We start from the raw sequence: 23,930 nt of genomic DNA on the forward strand, positions 1-23,930 counted from the left end.
AAACTCGTAGCAGTATCAGACTCCTGAGACACCGGGCAGCACCTGGCTGCTTTCTGCCTGGGCGCATAAGCTGGACACTCGCAGAGAGTCAAGCCTGGGCCAACGGAAAAGGACTAGGAAGACAGACCAGCTTCACGGCACATCATAATCCCATATGCACATGGTGGCCTCACCCCAGCTTCTACTGTTCTATCCCCCTCCCCCAACTGGCCAAAGGGTGGAACCCCTGCTGACTAGGACTCTTCCCCGAATGTTGGTGGCTTAGCACTTAGAGTAGGGCCTGGCACATACGTGGGAGCTGCCCAGTAGAGTTCTCCTGGATGAATGGATGGACGGACGGACAGATGGACAGATAAAGTAGATGGGTGGCTGGGTGGATGAATGGATTAACATGTACCATGTGCTCCCAGCGCTCTAAAACTCACATCGTCACTTCAGTGCCTTTTATTCCAGGCACCTAGGCTCCCACTAATCTCCACTAACTAAGAACAGGTGAGGAGTATAAGCAGTCAGGAGATTCCTGAGCATAGGCTGGGAAAGTGGTCTCACAGCCTTGCCTCTCCTCATGTTACTGCAGTTGGGGTCGTCTGGGCTGACTCATCCTACCTCGAAATCAAGAGCGTGGGGATTGGTTTCAAGTCTCAGCCCTGCTATTCCCTATCTATGTCATTTCACCTCTCTGAGATTTAGTACTTTGTTCTGTAAAATGCAGCTAAAAATACCATGTGGGATTGTGGTAAGGCATAAATGAAAAAAAAAGTATCAGGTTGAACGCTATGAAATTGCCCTGAAACAGTTGAATATCAGCAATTTTGTATGGTTCAACCTAATACACGAAGTGCTTTATAAAGTATGAAGCACTATAATAAGTAGCCCTCTATTAGTCTTCATTATTCTTAAGAGATGTAATTTGGAAGAATATTCTTTTAGCAAGAAGTGACTAATCCCTTTCACCGGAATACGGGTCAAAGTAACAGAAACAAACACTCCTCCGCCAATCACAGATACGGGCATTTCCGGGAGCGGTTGGGCCTGGGAAATAGGGACTGGGTATTTTTAGGAGACTAGGCTGGCTCCTGGAAAGCAAAGGGGGTGAAGGGCGGGATGATTCGTGGCAGCTCCTCCCCGGAAATGACCTCCCCACAGGGGCGCAGTGGGAGCCGGCACCTTCTCCTAACCTGGGTGGGAGTGCCCACTGCCCAGCTCAAGTTCCAAGGCAGAGAAGGCTTAGGACGAGCCTTCCTTCTCACAGACAGAGCCACCCTGGCCCAGGCCACCAGGCACCGGGAGGAAACTAAAAGCAGCTGCCTGTTGGCCTTTGTCTCCCCTCGTGGCAGCTGTTAAGCCCAGCTCCTCTTGATCCAGCAAAGATCCAGGCCTGACAAAGCTCCAATTTGTTGCCGATCACCACACTGGCCACGGTGGAGGGTTCGGGGTGGGGGGCGGGACACCTCTCACCATCCTATAGATCTGCTAGTCAGCCCCAGCGCTAGCTGTCCAGGTCGCTGAGATTTCAGGCCAGGGGAGGTTGCAAGGAGTCAGGAGAAATGCCCGTCGATGGACTGAAGGACCACTAAAGCACTAAGCAAACATTTATAGAACGCCTGCCCAGTGTTTCCTACCGAGGGCATGATTGTCATTTTGTGCAGGACAGTTCTTCTTTGTACAAGACTGTCCCACACATTGCAGGACATTTAACAGCAAGATAAGGGTAGGGTGCCCCCTGTAAGCTTGCGAGCTGAGTGAGTCCCACCTGTCAAGGCTCCATAACTACACGTTGGCTTGATGACTGTGAGCTACCCCATGAGCCTGGTGCCTGGGTGATCCTGGCTGGGCCAGTGGACTCATGTAATGTTGCTTGGACAGCGCCTGGGACCCGAGGAAAGAAAAGCCAGAGAAGGGGCTCCTGGGTGGCTTGGTCAGTTAAGCATCTGTCTTCAGCTCAGGTCATGATCCCGGGGTCCCAGGATAGAGCCCCACATCAGGTTCCCTTTTCAGCAGGAAGTCTGCTTCTCCCTCTGCCACTCCTTCTGCTCATGCTCCCTCTCTCTCTTTCTCTCTCAAATAAATAAATAAAATCTTTAAAAGAAAAAGAAAGGAAGGAAACAGGGAAGGAGGGAAGGAAAGAAGGGAGGAAGGAGGGAGGGGAGGGAAGGAAGGAAGGAAGGAAGGAAGGAAGGAAGGGAAGGGAAGGGAAGGGAAGGGAAGGGAAGGGAAGGGAAGGGAAGAGAAGAAGAAAGGCAGGCCGGCCAGGGAAGACATCCCCCAAGAGCTGCCCAGCTCAGGGCACTCTGCTCAGAACCCCAAGCCCTGGCCAGCCTTGGCCAGACAGTTCACCCAGAGAGTGGAGCCAACTCAGCCCAGTGCCCAAGTGTCAGTTTCCCAGTTTCCCAGTGTCCACCAGGATGCCTGACATGTGTTCAGGGAAGTGCAAACCTCCCAACCTGAGCTACAACATAGGCTCCCCATAGCACAAAGGGGTTTGACCAGGAATCTGTGTACTTGGATGGGAAAAAAAAAAAGACAACCGTATTTTCGCTAACCTCTTTTTGCACCTTTGCTCTCATTAGGAATGCAGGCAGCACCCCCACCGTAGTATCAGCAGTACCTGTGACTCTGTTTCCAATAGGAACCACAGAGATTTTTCTATTTCATTACCACCGCTGCAGACATCTTGAGGCATCATTTCACTCATGACTACTTCAAAATACAGCACTTACTGGACCCACCACTCGATCATGCTCCTTAATGTGCTAATAATGAAACATGTATTACAGTATATAAATTTTAAAACATATATTTTTTAAAGATTTTATTTATTTGAGAGAGAGCAAGAGAGAGCACAAGTGGGGGAAGGGGCAGAGGGAGAAGCAGACTCCCCGCTGAGCAGGGAGCCAGATGAGGGGCTGGATCCATCCCAGGACCCCGGGATCATGACCTGAGCTGAAGGCAGACACTTAACCGACTGAGCTGCCCAGGCGCCCAAATTTTAAAACCTATATTAATAACTGTCTTTAAGTATCACTGACTTCCTTTGTAATCCTACGTATCTTATTTTACACTTATAAAAACTCTCCATGAAGGGATCCATAGGTCTCCTCAGACTGCCAAAGGAGTCCAAGCTCTAAATATGTCACAAACTCTTGTATTAGAGAGTTGGCAGGAAATCAGGCTGATCGGGGTCAGCGGGGAAGGCCTGGAATGCAAGGAGGGGCAGCATGGATGTGTGCCCACAGGCACCATGAGGATGCTAAACGTTGTTTTTCTTTTAAGATTTTATTTATTTATTTGAGAGAGAGAGAGAGAGAATGCATGTGCATGCCCGGGGGGAGGGGAAACTCCCCGCTGAGCAGGGCGCCCAAAGCAGGGCTCCGTCCAGGGACCCCGGGATCATGACACCAGCCAAAGGCACTTAACTGACTGAGCCAGCCAGGTGCCCCAGTGCTGAAGGTTTTTAAGCAGGAGGCTGCCCAAGCTGAGGTTTCCAGCTTGGGATTCTAGAGAGGGCAGCAGCATTACCAGAGAAATCAGGAGGGAAGCTTGATTAGGGCAAGGGCAGAAGGTTCTGCTTTAAACATACTAAAATGAGGGCTGAAAAAATGGACATCCAGGTGAAATTGGCTCTGGGAAATGCAAGAGGGCAGACTGGGAGAGTGGCCATAGCAACAGAAAAGATGTGGGGGTTATCCTTTGGCATAATTGTGGTCATCAGGGGAGAAAGGGCAGTGAGAGGAAAGAAGCCAAGGCAAGGGGCTGTCCTTGGCTGACTTCCCCAGGAAACAGAAGCTGAGACCAAGCTTTGCATGCAGGGTTGTTGGGGTCTGCCCTCTAGGACAGCACCTGTGAGGGAGTGAGGGAAGCAGGGTTGGTCAACAGTGGGAGTTGAACTGAAAGCCACTTGCCCGGGACACCTCAGGTGATCCCATGAGGAGCGCGGACCTGGGTGGGTCCTTCAGACAGCCCCGACTGAGCGTGGGAAGCTAGGCCTTTCTCCTCCCAACACTCTTCCCCTCCCCAATGTATTGACTAGTCTGTGGATGCAGGCTTGCCCTCCAGGCCAGGGGTGTTACCTCGGAGGGGACCCAACTGTGAGCCATCAGCCAACACCTCTGGCAGCTGGGGAATGAGTGCCTTGGTCCCAAATGGGGGTGTCAGGCAACTCAAGGACTCCTGACCCACCCCTGCAGAAAGGACAGCTGGCTGCCCCCCCACACACACTGTGCAGCCCACAGCTAGTTATGGGAGTCCCAGGGACGGGGAGCCAGGGCCTAAAAAGAATTTGAGTCCTTAATGCCTTCAGTTCAGAGTCCTCAGTATCTCCTCTAGGATTTTCCACGTGGGGCTCAGCTGGGCGGGATAGGGTAGGGGGTGGAGGGAGCTGAGCCATCGCCACCCTCTGCGGTTTAAGAGGTTACCAAACTAAGCAAACCAAACACTATAGAAACAGGTTCTGTGGCCTCGGCGTCCCTCCCTTCCTCCTAGGGCAGCCCACGTCGCAGAGAAGGGATGTCACCACAAGTGAGTTGGAGCACTGCTCGCAGGGCCTGCGGGCTCCCCAGGAAATGATACTGCTAGGGTTGCCAAGTAGAAGGAGGCTGGGCTTCATTTTGAAAGAGAGAAATGTAAAAAGTTGACTTTTGATTTTGACTTTCATGTCCTTATACCCAAAAAAGCAAATGAAAGAAGCTACTGCACTGACCAGGCATAAACTCTCCCTGAACTTTGAAATTGAGAGAAGCTGTAGGAAACTTGAATCTAGAAAAAGTCTTCCTTTCTTCCTCCCTTCCTTTCTTCCTCCCTTCCTTCCTTCCTCCCTTCCTTCCACAAAAACATAACAGGTACTGAGTTTGCAAAACGATAGGCCAAAAAGTCCAGGTGTGGCCTGAAGGCCAGTTGTGGTTATTGTTCTAAATAGTTTTTTAAAAATAATTTAGGTTAGTTGTCAATTCACTTTCTAAAAAATCTTAAGATCTGATAGCAAGGGACATGTTGGCTAATACTGAGGAGTGCTGCCCCCTTGTGTGTGGGCATGGGGCTCCCCAGTTCACCATGGGCCCCAATTCAGCCTGCTTCTCTCCTTAGCCTGGGCCCTGCCAGGTCAGCATTGGCGTTCACGAGTGCTAGACTCCGCGAAGCTGTGTGCTGGGGCTGCGATGGTGGCCACTGGTGTGGCTGTCTAAGGGCTGTCTCCACTACAGGGCTGTCTCCTCTGCCCTCCGCCGCTCACCACCTAGTGTGGGACTTGGAGCCTCCAACCAAGACTTTGCAGACCCATGTGTACCAACAGACAGAAAAGACAGAGTCCCGTGGGGTCTTGGCAGAAGGAGCCACAGACGTAGTTGAGAGAAGTTGGGCAACAGACCAAGGTTCTAGGAGGGCAGATGGACTTCTGTTGGGTGGAAGAAGGCAGGGGTGGGGGGAAGAGGCATGTCAGCACAGAGGAATAGTAGGGGCCAAAGAATGATGCTTCCAAAGGAGATGAGTGACGTTTCAGCTAATACTGAGGAGTGCTGCCCCCTGGTGGAGTGGGGTGGAGGCCAGCTTGCGGAGGACTCTTCAGCCAGGTGGAGAACGGGCGTCTCACCCTAGAGATTCTGAGGCAGTGGCATGAGCTGATCTGACTTGCGTGACTAGACGATGACTCTGGTGGCCCCGTGGAGAGCAAGATCCAAGGCAGGGAGGGCAGGCAGGAGGTTCTCGCAACTGTCTAAGGTGAGAGATCAGGGCCCTTTGATTTGGGGAGGTGCCAGTGAGTGGAGGGAGGGACGGATTCAAGAGAGATTTAGGAGGTCAGACTGAGGGTCCCGGGGATTCTTCAAAATGGGAGGGCCCGGCGGCACACCATGGCACACTGGTGAGCTCTGTGATCCTGGCTGCAGCAATAGCAGCCCTTCGTTCAGGGTTCTGGGACGTTAGCACTCGCCCATCCATCAGCACACTCCAAACTCAAAGCCAAAGACGGCCAACCTACTGCCTGTCCACAAGGCAACTGGCTTCTCCAGGAGCTCCCTAGCTTACCTCCTGACACCCTGGCACAGTGCACCATCTCGACTTGAGCCGTAAGGACAGCAAGGGGTGCCAGGGGGAGGGCTTTCCCCGAAGTCACTCACCGGATCGTCCACCTGTCCTGGGAAGTAGACCCTACTCGTACGCCTTTCTACAGATGAGGACACTGAGGCTCATCAAGACAGTGTGCCTCTCCCAGGGTCGCAGGGCCACTAAGTGATGGAGCGAGGATTTGATCCCGTGTAGTCTGCGCCAGAGCCTAATTCTGCTGCTGGTGCAGGACGGAAGAGCGGTCGCCAGGCACATAGAGCTGGCAATGCCCGCCTCGTAGCATTGGGTGACTCCACACCGCCCCAGTGAGCATCCAGACTGGAGACCCCCGGGTGTTAGCCAGGCTTTCGGATTCGGAGAACTTGAGGAGATGCAGGTCGTTGGGGGTGGGGGCCGGGGGAAGAGGTGAACACAGCATAGCAGGCAGTGAGGGAGAGTAGTCAGGTCCCACTGCTCCCTGGCCCAGCCCAAACCGTAAACCCTCCAACAGCTTTCTGTTGTGCTGGCTGACGAACAGATCCAGATTCCTGACGGTGACCTGCGAGAGCCTGAAGTCATCTGGCTCCTGCCCCCCCTCCAACAGCTTTCTTACCGCACGCCCCCTCCCTCCTTAGGGTCATTCCTTCCCACCACAGGGCCTTAGCACTTGCTGCTTCCCGGGCCAGGCATGCTCTCCCAATGCTCTTTGCGTGGCTGATTCCTTCTCATCGTTCCAGTCTCCTCTGCTTCAGTGCAAAGTCCATGAAGACAGGGACTGGTCTGTCCTGGTCACCACTGTATTCCTCAAGGCTTGTGTGCCCAGTGCACAGAGGGAAAGAGAGAATCTCAAGGAGGCCCTCCCCACCCTGACACAGGGCTGGATCTCAAGACCCTGAGATCATGACTGGAGTTGAGATCAAGAGTCAGACGCTTAACCCACTGAGCCACCCAGGCGCCCCTCAAACAGGATCTTAATCGAGAAGGTCTAGGACACTATCCTTCCACGTACTCTTTCAGATGGCTGACTTGGGCTTCCCCAGGAAGGAATTGAAGCCATTCGGGTGGCTTCTCAGCTGGGGTTAGCTATGCCGCTTGTCCCACTTTTTCATTCTCATTTATTAAAAACCCCACAGATTTCGAGAAGTACCTCAGAAAGCGAAGCAGAGTTTCTCTCAGTGAGAAAGTCACCCCACCCCAGTGGGAGATGCAGCTGAAACCCACAGGACTGAGCATCCACCAGAGGATGCCGGGAACAGAGAGGCAAAAATGCCTCCCTCTGGCCCCGGGGTTTTTTCTCCACCAGCTTCTTGCTACTCAGAGCGCGGTCTGGGAACCAGCAACAACAGCAGCACCTGGAAGGTAGTTAAGAACACAGAATCCCAGCACCCACCCACCCCTCCCATTGATTGGAACCTGCATTTTAACGAGATCTCCAGGGGATTCAGATGCACAGAGAAGTCTGAGAAATGCTGGCCTAGAGGGCAGTCTCTGAGACTGATGTGGCCGACCACCAGACTGGGGCTCCCTGGGGGTGCTCGCAGTGGGGACTCAGTAATTGCTGAATGAGTAAGTCTGTGAAGGAATCTAGTCTCATACAGCCAGATCTAGGCGCAGATAGGATCATTTACTAGGGGCGCCTGGGTGGCTCAGTTGGTTAAGCGTTTGCCTTCAGCTCAGGTCCAGTCCGCATCAGGCTCCTTGCTCAGCGGGGAGCCTGCTTCTCCCTCTAACCCCTCCCCCTCACTCCTGCTCTCTGTCTCTCTCAAATAAATAGAATCTTTAAAAAGGGGGGAAAAAAAGAATCATTTACTAGGGACGTTGTACGGCCCTGCCCCCTTCTGTCATCCACTCTTGCAAGCCGCTCAACGCAGAGGTCCTGCCCTGGGACTCCCTCCTGGCCTGTGGTCCCTTGAGGGAGGCCCTGCGACAGGGAGTTTATCCAGATAGGCCTTAGAATTTGGATAGGATGTTGAACAGGCTTGTCCCTTCCTTGTTCCCTCAATCTTCTCACCGCCCCCCAAGGAGGAACTTCTGAGGTGCCCATGCTCTGTTTGTTGCTCTCCTCACTGAGGACATGGCCTCCTCAGCACACGTTGGCCACCACTGTCCCTGTTTCACTTCTCAAATGGCCCCCTGGAAATCGAAGTCCCCTCCAAGGTGGAGAAGGTGCTGCCAGGTGCTGGCTACCAAGCCCTTGCTGAGTGTGGGACCAAAATAAACCCCTGTTGGTATGGAAACGGGTCGAATTATTTTAAGAAAAAAATTGCTCCTTCATTAAGTCACGTTGTTATGGCAACCGGGATTAGGAAAGTAACTTGGCCGAGGAGGTTATGTGCGATGTTTTGGGGACTGAGAGCTCTCAGAATAGTGGGAAACAATTTGGGAGCTCATTCCCCCGCCCTTGGCTCTGCGGGGATAAGGAGGAGGAGGGTCTGCTGGGGCTCAGCCCGTCCCACCTGGGTGGGCTTGTGCCGAGTGGCTCTGGGCCCCGCTGGCGACAGCGATGCATACCAAGGTCATAACTGATATGTGGGAAAGGAAGCCAGCCGGGAAGAGGAAGTCCTGACCAGAGAGCCAGCGCTGTCTGAGTGCACACCCGGCCTCCCACTTGGCGGCAAGAGGAGTGCCCCAACTTCCCGGTGTTGGGGGGAGGTGGGATTGTTGAAGACAAATTCCAGTAGCTACTCTAGACTGGGTCTTCACTGCGTGCCAGTACTGTGCCAAGTTCCTGACACGCTCACATTCAGTCCGCAAAACAACCCGGCCAGGTGCTATTCACTCCATTTTATAAATAGGGAGACTGAGTCTTAGGTCGGTGGAGTGACTCGCCCAAGGTCACACGGTAAGTACAGACCTGGGATTGGAATCTTAGGCTCTACTTGTGCTCTCTCCTGCAAAGTCTAGGGACTATTAAGGTGAAGCATGAACCCAAGCTATTATCTTCTGCCCTCCTTCATGCATTTATTTATTCATTTAGTTGAAAATCCTTTACTGGGCGGGGGGAGCCTGGGTGGCTCAAGTCAGTTAAACAACTGCCTTCGGCTCAGGTCATGATCCTGGGGTCTTGGGATCGAGCCCCACATCGGGCTCCCTGCTCAGTGGGGAGCCTGCTTTTCCCTCTCCCTCTGCCGGCTGCACTCCCTGCTTGTGCTCTCTCTCGCAAATAAATGATAAAATCTTTTAAAAAATCCTTTATTTAGTACCTACTCTTTGCCAGGCCCTGAGGAGAATAGGGACATATTACACTTGCTTTTTTTTCCCTCTTTTTTTAATGAGTGCAAGGACTATCGCTGTTTTAATCTGATTGGTGACAATATAAATCATTGATTTCATAAACATTTTTCCTAGTTTTATTGAGAAGTAATTGATATATGTCGTCATATAAGTTTAAGGCATACATATGGCATGCATATATGGTTTGATTTACATATATTGTGACGTGATCACTACAATAAGTTCAGCTAACATCCGTCTTCTCATATCCGTAACAAGGAAAAGAAAGAAGAAGAGAAGAAAGGAGACACATTTCTTCCTTGTGATGAGAACTCCTGGGATTTACTCCTAACGACCTTCCTCCCGGTCCCAGGGCCGCGTTAGCCGCAGTCACCGTGCTGTGCGTTCCATCCCTAGTGCTTCCTTGTCTTTTACCTGGAAGTCTGCACCTTTGCACCACCTCCCTCCAACGTGCTCCCTCTATCCCCGCCTCTGGTAACCACAAGTCTGATCGCCGTTTCTGCGAGTTTGTTTTTGTTTTTGTTGTGAGATTCCACAGATGAGTGAAATCATATGGTCTCTGTCTTTCTCGGTCTGACTTCTTTCACGAAGCATGATGCCCTCGGGGTCTATCCATGTTGTCGCAGGACGGTAGGATTTCCTCGTATTTTTATGGCTGAATCACGTCCTATCTCGTATGTACCTCCCAGCTTCTTTGCCCATCCATCCGCTGACGGACACTTAGGTTTTTTCCATGTCTCGGCTGTCGTAAATAACGCTGCAATGAACGTGGGGGTGCAGATATCTTCTCGAGTTAGTGTTTTTGTTTCCTTTGGAAATATTCCCAGAAATGGAATTGCTGGATCATAAGCAATTTTTTTTTATTTTTAAAATTTTTAATTTTTTAATTTTTTTTTTATTTTTTAATTTTTTGAGGATCCTCGACGATTGCTTTTTGCCTGCAAGGAGCCCAAGGAGGAGCGGGGGAGAAGCGTCGCAATAAAGTGGATATATCGGCTCAGGCAAGGTGTCTGGCAGCGGGGAAAGCATAAATGCGTCCGGACAGAACGAGCGATGAATCCACCACTCCTCATAGGGACCCTGTTCTCCTTTCCAGATTCCGTCTTCTTTTTAGATATTCTGCAGGGCTCCTCAAACTCAGGAAATGCTGGCCTTTGGAGTGGGCAGTAGAGAGGTTGGAGGGCTTAAAACAACAGAGGGGGAGGGGCAGTGACGCCTGGGCGGCTCAGTCCGTTAAGCGTCTGCCTTTGGCTGAGGTCACGATCCCAGGGTCCTGGGATTGAGCCCCGCATTGGGCTCCTTGCTCAGCGCGGAGCCTGCTTCTCCCGCTGCCTGCTGCTCTCCCTGCTTGTGCTTGCCGTCTCTCTCTGACAAATAAATAAAATCTTAAAAAAAAAAACAGAGGGGAGGGGCAGAAGCAGTGGCTATTCTAAGAGTTAGGAAGGGAGAGCAGTCGGAGGGGCCAGCCTCGCTCAGGAGTTCTTCCTCCTACCCTCCAACTCTGGGAAACGCCCCATGAACCTCAGAAGCTGCAGTTTAGAAGGCTGCTGTACGGTGTCTTGGGCCGACCGGAAAAAGTAGGCTATATCCCGCTATGCCCGGCCCATTGTGTGCCGAGCTTTTCTCAATACATAGCAAAATCTGTTGCTTTTGAAATTGCCAGTTAGTGTTAAATACATAGCTCTGGAGCACTTTGCCCTCTTTTACTCTAGACTCTAAGAGGCTACTGTTGTGAGATTATTGCCACCCTCTTGGATGCTAGTTGGCTTTGTGTCATGCAGCTGTCGGCAGCGGCTGAGGCATCTCGCTGAGTAACAAGGGCCTCATAAAGAGCCCCTCGCCCACCTGGAGACCGAGCCTTCAGAGCCTGCCTGGAGGATCACCAACTCAGGACCCCTCAGGGTGCACCCTCACCCCAGCATGCTGTAGTCGGCGCTCACCAAGGAGCACAAATGCTGGGACGCCTGGGTGGCTCAGTCAGTGAAGTGTCTGCCTTTGGCTCAGGTCACGATCCCAGGGTCCTGGGATCGAGTCCCACATCGGGCTCCTTGCTCAGTGGGGAGCCTGCTTCTCCTTCTCCCTCTGCCTGCTGCTCCGCCTACTTGTGCTCTCTCTCTCTGTCAAATAAATATATCAAATCTTTTTTTAAGAGACGGCCAGTGAGAGAGGGAACACAAGCAGGGGGAGTGGGAGAGGAAGAAGCAGGCTCCCAGCGGAGGAGGGAGCCCAATGCAGGGCTCGATCCCAGGACCCTGGGATCACGCCCTGAGCTGAAGACAGATGCTTAACGACTGAGCCACCCAGGCGCCCCCCCAAAAAAAATCTTTTTTAAAAGAGCACAATGGGGTCCAGTCCATCTGCCCTCAGGAGACCCGTGAGGAAGCCCTCCCCCCTTCATACACATACCAGATCTTGGGCAGTGTTGAGTAAGGGAGTAAAATTTGCTGTCAGTTGAACATCTCCACTCCCGTGTAATCTACACCATAAGGCAGATGCTATTTTTTCCATCTTATGAAAAATTTAAAAAAAACAACAACAGAGGCTCTCAGAAGGGTAGTGACATGCCTATCCATGGTCCCACAGCTGGGAAGTGACAGAGCTGGGATTAAGAACCACAGTGGTTCTCAACCCTCACACCTTCTTGGGTCAGAAGAACCACCCAGAAAACTGCCGTATGACTCTGTCGGCTGCCTTAGCACTCCAAGCACTGTTCATATTTGGCCCAGTGTTAACAGTCGCACTGCACACTGGAATCACTGGGGATACATGATTAAGAAATCATATCTGTTTCTGCAGGCTGGGCTGAGAAATTAACTGTCAGAGAGATCTAAATTTCAGTGGAGGGCTATTGTTTACTAGATGTGTGGCCTGCACAATTTACAGAGACTTTCATCTCCTTTTTTTTTTTAAGATTTTTAAAATTTATTTGAGAGAGACAGAGAGAGCATGAGCTGGGAGGGGAGGGAGAAGGAGGATCCCCACAAGCAGAGAGCTCAACATGGGGCTCAATCCCAGGACCCCAGGATCATTACCTGAACCAAAGCAGACACTTAACCCACTGAGCCACCGAGGCGCCCCTCTCAGTCTCCTTTTTAAGATGAACGTTTGTTCTAGGAATTAGAGATAGTGTATGTACAGGGCTTACCTAATGCCTGACATAATAGGGAATCAGTAAAGGGTTTTTAAGAGGGGGCCAGAGGCCAGATCTTGGTAAGGACTTTGTATTTTAGTCTGGTGCGATGAGAAACAATGGGGGGATATGCTGGGGAGCAACGGGATATGCTATTCTTTTTGTTAAATAACAGCTTTATCGAGATAGAATTTACGTGCTGTACGCTTCGCCCACTTAAAAGCTTTCAATTCAGTTGTTCTTGGTGTATTCCCAGCTATGTGCAGCCATCACCACTATCTGATTCCAGAACATTTGCATTATCCTCCCAACGCCCAGCCACTGGTAATCACTGATGTACTTCCCATCCCTGTGGATTTGCCAACTCTGGACATGTCATATCGATGGAATCCTATAATGTGTGCCCTTTTCTGACCGGCTTCTTTCCCTTAGCGTAATGCATTCAAGGTCTGTCCGTGTTCAGAGACGTAACAGAGCTTTATTCTTTTTTATTGCCAAATGACGTTCCACTCTGTGTGTGCACCACCTTCGTTCGTTCACCCATTGATGGACGGGAGTGATGGTCGTCTCCCTGTGCTGACTGTCATGCGTAATCCTGCTATAAACATACAAGCTCCTGTGGGGACGAAGGTTTTCCTTGGTCTTGGGTATGGAACCACAAGTGCAGTTGCTGAGTCATGCACGTTGTCACTCTCCGTTGGGTCCCTCGAGGAACTGCAGCCTGCTTTCCACGGTGGCCGCACCACTTCACATTCCCTCCAGCAGCATCTGAGGGTTGCAATTACTCCCCATCCTCACCAACACTTGTTATTATGTGATTCTAGCCATCCTCGTTGGGTGTGATGTGGGTTCTCCTTGTGGTTTTGGCTTGCATTTCCCTGGTGACTAGCGATGTCGAGCATCTTTTTATGTGTTTATTGGCCATTTGCATATATGTTCTTCGGTCATGTCTATTCGGATCTTTTGCCCGTTTTTTTTTTTAATTGGGTTGTCTTTTTCTTTTTTAAAGATTTTATTTATTGATTGATTGATTTGAGAGGAAGAACATGAGCAGGGGGAGGGGCAGAGGGAGAAGCAGGCTCTCTACTGAGAAAGGAGCCGATGTGGGGCTCGATCCCAGGACCCTGGGCTCATGGCGTGAGCCGAAGGCAGATGGCTCACCAACGGAGCCACCAAGGTGGCCCAAGGGTTGTCTTTTTCTTAATGAGTTGTAAGAGTTCTTTATAGATTCCAGATACAAGTTTCTTGTCAGGTGTATGATTGGCGAATATTTTCTCCAGTTCCTTGGGTTGTCGCTTCACGCTGTTGGTGGGGTCCTTGAAGCACAAACTTTTTGATTTAAATGAAGCCTAGTTTGTTTATTTCTTCTGCTGCTTGTGCTTTTGGTGTCATATTGAAGATTTCGTTGCTGCATCCCTGATTTTGGAGAATGGGTCATCTGGCCAGTGTGCTGGGCACAGGTGGGAGGCAGGGCTGCAGCTGTCTGAGCCAGAGGAGGGGATGGCAGTGGCAGTAAGGAGTGCTCTGTGCAAACTCACTGACTCCACTGAGTACCAAGTGCAGAACCTCAGCCTCCCGATGGAGGGCTGGCCTCTGAACCCTGCGAAGTAGCCCAGACGCAGGCACGTACATGTTTCCTTGCATTTCTTTTTTTCTTTTAAGATTTTATTTATTTATGAGAGAAAGAGTGGGGGTTGGAGGAGGCGCAGAGGGAGAGGGACAAGCAGACTCTGCGCTGATCGCTGAGCCCTGAGCCCAACGTAGGGCCCGATCTCACAACCCTGAGATCGTGACCTGAGCCAAGACAAGAGTCAGACGCTTAACCCAGTGAGCCACCCAGGCACCCCCTTTTCTTGCATTTCTTTTATGCAAATCCCATTTCCTGCTTTTCCCCTGGTTTGAACCTGTTTGGGCAATGCAGACATCTGGAAAGACAGCTCGGGGCCAGGTCAGGAGGTGAACTGGATGGCCTTGGGTGCCTGGGGAGGAGCCCCTGTCACACTTACTCAGCGTGGGACCTGAGGAAAAAAATCTGTCTTTTTCTGGGCCTCAGTTTCCACATATCTTTTATCTGAGGGGATTGGACTAGGGTCCTTGGCTGCCCACAGGTTTCTGAGTCTTCACTTCCTCATCCTCAGAGAGCACCTTAACATGACTGGCAGAAACTATTTATTGTGGGAGTGAGAGAGAGTTTAAGAAAACCACAAAGCAATATTACAGTATGACCCCATATTTGTTTGGCATAGGAGAGTTTCTGGAAAGATACAGCCAAGGTAGCAACAGTGCTTGTCTCTGATATATAGGATTATATATTGTTTTCCTCTTTCAGTTTCTATGTTCTGATTTTTCACTGTGAAAAGCATATTTTGCTTTTGGAATAAGAAAAAAAGCCTATGAGAAAGAAATTCAAGTAGAATTTTTTTTAAAAAAAAGATTTTATTTGTTTATTTGTCAGAGAGAAAGAGAGAGCACAAGCAGGGGGAGCGGCAGGCAGAGGGAGAGGGAGAAGCAGGCTCCCTGCTGAGCAAGGAGCCCCGCGTGGGACTTGATCCCAAGACCCCAGGATCATGACCAGAGCCAAAGGCAGATGCTTCGACTGAGGCACCAGGCGACTTTTTTTTTTTAAGAGAGAGGTTGCCTGGAAGCCATGAGCAAAAGAGGGCGGGAAAGGTAGCAGCCCGCCACATCTCCGCCAGAGCTGATAGAAGAGGTATCCGTACACCTTGCACCTGCCAGGTGAGGTTGGGTGTCCCCGAAAGCGGGGTCTGACATGGAGACTGGTGTGCAGGGAGGTTCACAGGGAGGCTCCTGCGGTCACTAGCTGTGGGAAGTGGGTAAGGAGTGTAGAGGGGGGATACGGTGCATTGTACCACAGTCCTGATCAAGGCTTCAGTCGCACTGAGCGGGAGTCCCTGGTGTTGAGACAGCCCCTCAGAGTTGTCCTTAGCTGTGATGAAAGAGCCACCGCATGTCACACGACACTGAGCAAGTCAATCCCCAAAGAGGGCTGACAGCACAACACTGCCTTAAGGCGGTTGTGCCAAGCCTTCGCAGAGTGAGTGGTTTTTCTCTGAGGTAGGATCTGGGTGGCACCTCACAGCATCCACCAGAAGGGAACCGCCTGGAAGAGGTGACCTCCATGAAGGACAAGGTTAGAGGCAGATATTCGGGGGATTTTCCAAGAGGAAAACATTTCTGCACTCAGACGCCCAGGTCCTGCCATCATTCCGAGCTCTGATCTCCATTCCTGATCTGTCTCCTTTGGCAGTGACCTTTGAGGCCCATAGATGGGCCGGCCTCTGGTTTAGATGTTTCCTAGGACCCAAAACATTGCTCTGGGCTTTGTCTACTAGGATCCTTTCATTGCTCTGGAATGCCGAGAGGGGGGCCGTATTATCGGCCTTATTTTGTCAATAAGGAAACCCAGATTCAGAGAGGCGATAGAGAGGGGTGGGGACGCAGAGTCCCAGGGCCAGCTCTGTCCAACCCTAGGTCCCCTTTCCCTGGTGACACGGCTGCCCAGACTTCCAAGTGGTTTGTTCTGTGGTCAAATGGACCAATCTCTTCCTCCTCGTTAATGCTGGACCAGTTTGTTCCCCACGCCCACCAACCGGCCTTCGGAGGACCCGCTCTCAATCCTGCAAACCACAAAGTGGAATTGGACTGAGTAGATTGCACACAAAACGGCCCTGACTCTCCTGGAAAGCTGCTCTCTTTGGAGGGGAGCAGCCCTTTCTTGCACCGAGGACAGGCCTCAGCCTCCCCAGTTTGGGGGACCTGGGGAGGCTGGGGGCCATCTGGCAGAGTTAATCTTATTAACCTGTGAGACCCGCAGGCAAGCGACAGCATAGGCATTAATTCGGCAGTGGCCGGCGCAGCCTGACAGCCAGACGCTGATGCATCGGTCCTTTGAAGGGCTGGCATTGCATTTAGCTAATCAAGTCTGAGACTGGCAGGAATGGGCCCTCTTTTTCAGGCAACCCTCTTGTGACGTGGTGCTTCTTGGTGGCTGCCCGGCCAGTGCAGAGGGAAGGAGAAGAGGAGGCACATGGCAAGTGATGCACCCTTCCTGACCCCTCTAAGGACTGGTTTGGGGGCGTCCAGGTATTTCTAGAACGTATGGGCTGCTGCCGGGAGGCAGTGCCGCGTCGGGCAGCACTCCTCAGCCGTGATCTTCACGAGCGGCCGCAGCGGACACGCTTGGGAAGTTGTGAGAAATGCCGAATCTGGGACTCTATCCCAGATCTACTCGATTAGAAAGAAACTCCGGGAGCAGGGCCCAGCAACCTGTGTTGTAACAAGCCCTCCAGGAAATTCTGAGGCTCCCTGAAGTTTCAGACCCGTTGTGGAAGAGTCATGAGGATAAACTCTGGTACCAGGCGACCTGGGTTACTAGCTGCATGACTCTGGACAAGCCATCTAACTCTCCGTGTGTCAGTAGCTCGTGTGTTAGATGAGGGAAATGATAGGACCTGCCTTATAGTGGATTCAATTTGCAAAGTGTCTAGAGCAATGTCTAGGACATGGTAAGGGAGATATATATATATACGTTAACAACTGTTATTATTGGCAATAATGGAGCCAAGGACTTCTGTCTGTTCCCTCAGCACATCAGTGATTCTAAGTAAAATACTGGATCATAAAGTTCCTCTGATTATATAAGTAAAAAAATGGTATAAAATTGTATCTTTCCTGCGATTGTTCTTATCTAAAAATATGTATATGGACAAGGTAAAATTAAGGGTGATTTTCTCTAATCACAAACTTTTGAAATGTGGCTAACTAGGATATATCTTTGGAATCAAAATATTCAGTATATTCGTATTAAAAACATTCAGTTGGACAAGAGAAACGTATTGGGTCACGGACATCCAATGGGCAGAATTGAAGTTAAACACTCCTGTAGAGGGATGCAAGATACAGAACTGCCATACCCGGGTCCCCATCACCACCCAGGGCCAAGAGGGCAGTCCTGGGCTTATCAGGCCACATCAGAGCAAAGCACAAGGACCCTCAGGGTTAGAAGGGAAGAGATATGAGCCAGAGTCTGGTCCAACTGAGAAACCTCAATGACATTACCAAGGATTGGGCACCTGGGTGGCTCAGTCCATTAAGCATCTGACTTCGGCTCAGGTCGTGATCTCAGGGTCCTGGGATGGAGCCCCGTGTAGGGTTCTTGCTCAGCGGGGAGTCTGCTTCTCCCTCTCCCTCTGCCCTTCTCCCTGCTCGTGCTCTGTCTCACTCTCTCTGTCTCTCAAATAAATAACTAAAATCTTTTAAAAAGAAACAGTACCAAGGATGGTTGGCCCCAGGGAGGACACTGGGAGTTGGGCATGAGAACTGGGCAAAGGACTCCTCCTCAGGAAGGGAGAAAGAGGCCAGCTGAGCACCAGCATTGTCCTGGAAGCTGTGAGACCTTGTTGACTGCTGTGGGCAAGTCTCAGCATTCGATGAGAACTTCAGCTGGATCTCCGTCTCTAAAGGAGTTGAGCACAGCTAGCCAGCAGGGTCTGTATCTCCATCTTGCCACTTACAGATCTCTAGGTATTAGAGGACTCCTGATTGGGCTGTAAAATCCTGCCATAGGTCCAGGATAGCTGGCTTCAAGATCACGATCCAGGTCAGGTTATTGGGGTGAGCCTGTGGTTAGCCTGAAATTCCTTCCATGTGTGCAGCTCTAAGCCCCATTTTCCTCTTTTAAACTATGTTACCTAGAACAAAGACACTCCAGTAAGAGTCTACTAAGGTCTGACTGTGGTGCTTGTCTCTACAGAGTGTTCTGTTGCAGCCCAGGACATGGTTTACTTTTCAGTGGTAGCATACCTATTGATACATGGTCACTATGGAATATTCTAAGATGCACTAGAATTTCTGCAGTGTATCACAAAGCTACCCTGGTCTCAGGTTGTGGCCTTTGTTTTGATGCTTGAATATGATGTCGTGGTATGTTTCTGACCTACCAAGGTTCTTTTCTGTATTGAGTTTTATTTTTTTAATTTTATTCATTTATTAGAGAGAGAGAGAGAAAGAGAAAGAGCGCGAGCAGGGGGAGGAGCAGAGGGAGAGGGAGAAGCAGACTCCCTGCTGAGCAGGGAACCCCACGTGGGCCTCAGTCCCAGGACCCTGAGATCACGATCTGAGCCGAAATCAGACGCTTAATGGACTGAGCCGTGGATGTGTGTTTTCTCTTTGGTATATGCCTGGGAGGGGAAGTGCTGGGTCTTGGGACAACTGCATATTCAGCATGTTGGGGAACTGACCATTTTCCAAAGCGGCTGCACCCTGTTACGTCCCCACCAGCAATGTGAGAGAGTACCAGGGTCTCCACGTCCTCCTCAACAGCAGAGTGACTTTTTGATTATAGCCATCGGAGCGGGTGTGAAATGGGATCTCGTGCTTCTTATTTGCATTTTCTGAATGACTGCCGATGTGGAGCATCGTTTTATGTGTTTGTGGGCCATTTGTAGATCTTCTTTGGAGAAATGTCTATTCAGATCCTTTGCCCATTTTTGAATTGGGTTCTTTGTCTTTTTATTATTGCTTTGTAAGCTGTGTTTATATGCTCTAGATACAAGTCTCTTAGACATATGATTTGCAAATACGTTCTGTCATTCTGTCGGCTGTCCTTTCATGTTTTTTGCGGCATTGTTTGTAACACAAGACTTTTAAATTTTGATGAGTTCTAATTTATCTATTATTTTCTTTTGTCGCTTGTGCTATTAGTGTCATATCAAAGAATCATTGCCTGATTCGGGGTCTCAACGATTTCCATCTATATTTCCTTCTAAGTTTTAATATTTTAGCTGTCACATATAAGTCTTTGATCCATTTTGAGTTTAATTTTGTATGAGTGTGAGAATAAATTTCACCTTCTTTCTTCTGTGTGGGGAAATCCAATTGTCCCAGCACCACTTGTTGAAAAGAATGCTCTTTCTTCATTGAATGGACTTGACACCCTTGTCAAAAACCACTTGGCCACAGATGTACAACTTTATTTCTAGACAGTTGTGTTTCATTGATCTATATGTCTATCCTTATGCTATTAGCACATTAGTTGGACTACTGTGGCTTTGTATAAAGTTTTGAAATCAGAAAGTGTGGGAGTCTTCCAACTTTGTTCTTTTTCAAGATTGTTCTGGCCATTCTGGACCCCTTGAATTTCATATAAATTTTGGTGTCAGCTTGTCCCTTTCTACAAAGCAACTAGCTGGGCTTCTGATAGGAATTGCATTGACTCTGTAGATCATTGAGGAGAGTATTGCCATCTTAACAGTATTGAGGATTTTCACCTAAGAACATGGGATGTCTTTCCATTTGTTTCAGTCTTCTTTAATTTCTTTCAACATGTTTTGTAACTTTTCAGTATATGAGTCTTGTACCACTTTTGTTTACTTTATTCTAAGTGTTTTATTCTTTTGATGATATTATAAATTATTTTCTAAATTTAGTTCAGATTCTTCATTGCAAGTGTGTAGCAATAAAGATTTTTATATTGTGGGGCGCCTGTGTGGCGCAGTCGTTTTTAAGTGTTTGACTCTTGGCTTCGGCTCAGGTTGTGATCTCAGGGTGGTGAGATCAAGCCCTGCATCGGGCTCCATGCGCAGCATGGAGTCTGATTGTGACTCTCTCTCTCCCTCCCCCTCTGCCCCTGCCCCCCTGCTCTCTCTCTCTCAAATAAATAAATAAAATCACAAAAAATTTATATCGACTTCATATCCTGTAACCTTGTTGAACTCCGTTATTCTAGCAGACTTTTAGCAGATTCTTTAGGATTTCTATATGCAAGATCATGTCATTGCACATATAGTTTACTTCTTTCTTTCCACTCTTTCCAATGCCTTTTAATTCTTTTTCTTATCAAATCGCTCTGGCTATAACCTCCAGTACAATGTTGAGTAGAAGTGGTGAGAGTGGACACCCTTGTCTCGTTCCTGATCTTAGAAGGGAAGAGCTTCGAGTTTCACCATTGTGATGCTATTGTGGATTTTTCATAGATGCTTTTTGCCAGCTTGAGGAAATTCCTTTCTATTACTAGTTGGTTGAGTGTTTTTGGTTTTTTGTTTTGTTTTGTTTTTACCCTGAAAGGGTGTTGGATTTGGTCAAATCCCTTTTCTCTGTCTATTGAGGTAATTATGTTTCCGTTTTCTATTGTACTGATATGCTGTATTTCATCAACTGATTTTCAGATGTTACAAATTTGCGTTCCTGGGATAAATGCTACTGGCCATGTGTATCTTGCTGGATTTGGTTTGCTAGTGTTTTGTTGAAGAATTTAGTGCCCATATTTATAAGAGATATGGGTCTGTAGTTTTCATTTCCTGTGATGTTTTTGTCAAGTTTGGGTATCAGGGTAATGTTGGCCTCAGAGAATGAGTTGAGAAGTGTTATATTAAGAATGAGTTTGTGAAGAATTGATGTTAATTCTTTCAGTGTTTGGTAAAATTCACCAAAGAAGCCATATGTATCTGGACTTTTCTTTGTGGTTATTTTTTTTTTAGATTTTTATTTATTTTTTTTGAGAGAGAGAGAGAGGGAGAGAGCAGGGGGAGGGGCAGAGGGAGAGAAAGAGAGAGATCCCAAGCAGACTCCGTGCCGAGCGTGGAGCCCTACAAAGGCCACGATCTCACAACCCTGGAATTGTGACCTGAGCGAAATCAAGAGTTGGAGGCTTAACCAACTGAGCTACTCAGGTGCCCCTCTTTGTGGGTAGTTTTTTTTTTTTTAAGATTTTATATATTTATTTGAAAGAGAGAGTGAGAGAGAGAGCACAACCAGGGGGGAGTGGCAGGCAGAGGGAGAAGCAGACTTCCCCAATGAGCAGGGAGCCCCATTCAGGATTCGATCCCAGAACCCTGGGATCATGACATGAGCCAAAGGCAGGCGCTTCACCGACTGAGCCACCCAGGCACCCTTTGTGGGTAGTTTTGATTACTAATTCAATCTCTTTACTTATTATAGGTTCGTTTGGAGTTTCTATTTATTCTTCAGTCATTTTCAATTGTTGTTGTCTTTCTAGAAATGTATGCATTTCATCTAAGTTCTATAATTTGTCATACAATTGTTCATTGTTATTCATTATAATCCTTTAGATTTCCAGTTTGATTGTAATGTCCCCTCTCTCATTTCTGATTTTAGTAATTCTCTCCTTTATTCTCAGTCAATCTGGCTAACCAAAGATCTTTTGTATTTTCATTTGGTCCTCAGTCTCCTTCTGCCTATGTTTGGGAGCCTTGACCAACCTAAGAACATACACATATTTCTTTTATAGTGAATTTAAGTCTTCTTCACATTCCAGCATATGGAGCTCTCAGCCTGCCCCCTGCCCCCAAAACATACTGTTCTGTTCCCTTGAATAACTGAGGTAGATTCTTTTTTTTTTTTTTGAGGTAGATTCATTCTGAACCAGCTTCTTTATTAGCCAATGACTGTAGTTCTTAGAGCTATCACAATTTTACCCTCTCATCTTGGAAAATGAGCTGCAGGCTTTTTAGCACATGGCCATTGGCCAAGTACTGCTTATTTCTGAGTAAATGTCAGGGTCCAGTGAAGAGAAGAAGGCAGCAGTCCCTGGCCAGCTGGGACCCCTAAGCAAGGCATTGTGGGTAGGCTTGGGGCCTGGTTTTTATGAACAGTGCTCTCGTTGAGTCTTGAATGGGAATGGAAGCAAGTTAGAAAGGCAGAAGCCTACTGCTGTTTTGACCATTTGTCTCCTTGGCCACCGCGCCCAGGACTGTGCTGCCCTGGTTGGCAGGGACTCAGCTGACAGGTGGCAAAGTCAGGAAGTCAGGAAAAAAGCATTTGGTATTTTGGGAAAGTGTCGATTCTGACTATTGTTCTGGGATTTGTGGCACAGTTAGTAATCTTTCCCCTTCTCTCTGTGAGCCCTAAAGCCTGGCTGGGATGCTAGGGTAGAAGAATCCATTAGCTCAGAAATTGTCTTGGAGCCAATAAAATGTCCACTGAAAGATTATTTCCAGACTAATGAGGTATCTGTGTGTATGAGCAGGTCCAAATCGTAAAATGGAGCAAAACCCACCAAGATTTCACTGGTAAGGAAGTGGCAACAAATCAACTCTTAGGGATGTGTGTGTGGTGAGCTTAAAACTCAAACCAAGTGTGACAGCCTCGGCCCCACCCTGGGCTGCTGACTCAGGACCAAGAGGAAGAGGGAGCTGCCAGACTTCATGATTTCTGTAAACAGTTCTTGAAAGAGAAACCACACACTTGTCTTTCTGCCAGCCCCCAGCTTCTCCTCACAGCTGACAGTACAGCCATTGTCCTCTCTCTGACACCCAAGGGCAGGGCTCCTTAACTTGAGCCCCGTGCACCTCAAAGGGCTGTGTGGAGAGAATTTGGGGGGATCTATGAGCTTGGATGGAAAAACTCTGTGATCTTTGTTTTCCACTAAGCTCTAGCAGAAATTTAGCATTTCCTCAAATTTGAGCTCAGGCAACAAGCCATAATAGTATTAGCAGTGTCTGTTACTTTAGCCCCAATAGAAATCACAGGCATTTCCACATCACATAACAGTTGTATCTCAAAAAAAGTTACTTATGCTCTTCAAAACTGCTACCTCTCGATGTGCCACTAACTCTTGTGATTTGATGTATTATTAAAGCAGTAATATAACTAGACCACAATTTCTTAAACATATTTTGGAACCGTTTCAATATGATTGGTTTCCTTTGTAATTCCATGTATTTTATTTTATGCGCCTGAACACAGTATTCTGAGAAGTGGCTTTGCCAAACTGCTGAGAGGGATCTATGACCTAAAGGAGATTAAGATCCCCCCGCCCTGGATCTTGGTGCTCTCCTGCTCCACTGGCCTCGTTTGGGATCCACAGAATTTTCCTTGTATTACTGGGGAGCTCAAAAGCACTTGCATGCCAGTGCTATGACATTGAGCAAGTTACATTATCCATGCCATTGCTTTTTTTTTAAGATTTTATTTATTTGAGAGAGAGTGTGCATGAGTAGGGGTAGAGGGGCAAAGGGAGAGGGAGAAGCAGGCTGCCCACTGAGCAGGGAGCCCGACGTGGGGCTTGATCCCAGGCCCCTGGGATCATGACCTGAGCCGAAGGCAGCCGTTTAATCGACTGAACCGCCCAGGCGCTCCCATATCCATGCCATTTCCTAGCCCGTGAAATGGGGACTAAGAACGCTACCTACTTTATATGGTGGTTATAATCATTCAATGAATTAATAAATGTAAAGTACTTAGTGCCCAAGAAATAGTGAGTGCTAGTAAGTATTAACTATTTTTATTGCTGTTGGTTCATATCAATTATTTCACCAATGTATACTATTATTTTTTAAAGATATTATTTATTTATTTATTTGTCAGAGAGAGAGAGAGAGAGCAGGAGAGCACAAGCAGGGGGAGCAGCAGAGGGAGAGGGAGAAGCAGGCCCCCCGCTGAGCAGGGAGCCCGCCGCCACGGGGCTCAATCCCCAGGACCCTGGGATCATGACCTGAGCCGAGGGCAGACACTTCACCAACTGAGCCACTCAGGGGCCCCCAGTGTATAC

The 23,930-nt window shown here is 48.9% G+C and overlaps 1 protein-coding gene across 16 annotated transcripts in view; it reads left to right on the plus strand.

Moving 5' to 3' along the window:
• The window catches only part of LOC100478758 (NHS-like protein 2), a 122,709-nt gene that overhangs the window by 70,746 nt on the left and 28,033 nt on the right, over positions 1-23,930 (plus strand). For 4 of the 16 annotated variants that reach the window (XR_004622443.1, XR_004622446.1, XM_034649680.1 and 1 more), the window contains exon 2: positions 10,186-10,276. The exons of the other annotated variants lie outside the window; for them this stretch is intronic. Coding sequence is in view for 2 of the 4 variants with exons in the window: in XM_034649680.1 (XP_034505571.1) it covers positions 10,186-10,276 (91 nt within the window). In the remaining 2 variants the exon portion in view is untranslated. The remainder of the gene's footprint in view (positions 1-10,185; positions 10,277-23,930) is intronic. 16 annotated transcript variants of the gene reach the window in all.

Source organism: Ailuropoda melanoleuca, chromosome X (assembly GCF_002007445.2).
Source record: "Ailuropoda melanoleuca isolate Jingjing chromosome X, ASM200744v2, whole genome shotgun sequence".
Taxonomy (NCBI): Eukaryota; Metazoa; Chordata; class Mammalia; order Carnivora; family Ursidae; genus Ailuropoda; species Ailuropoda melanoleuca.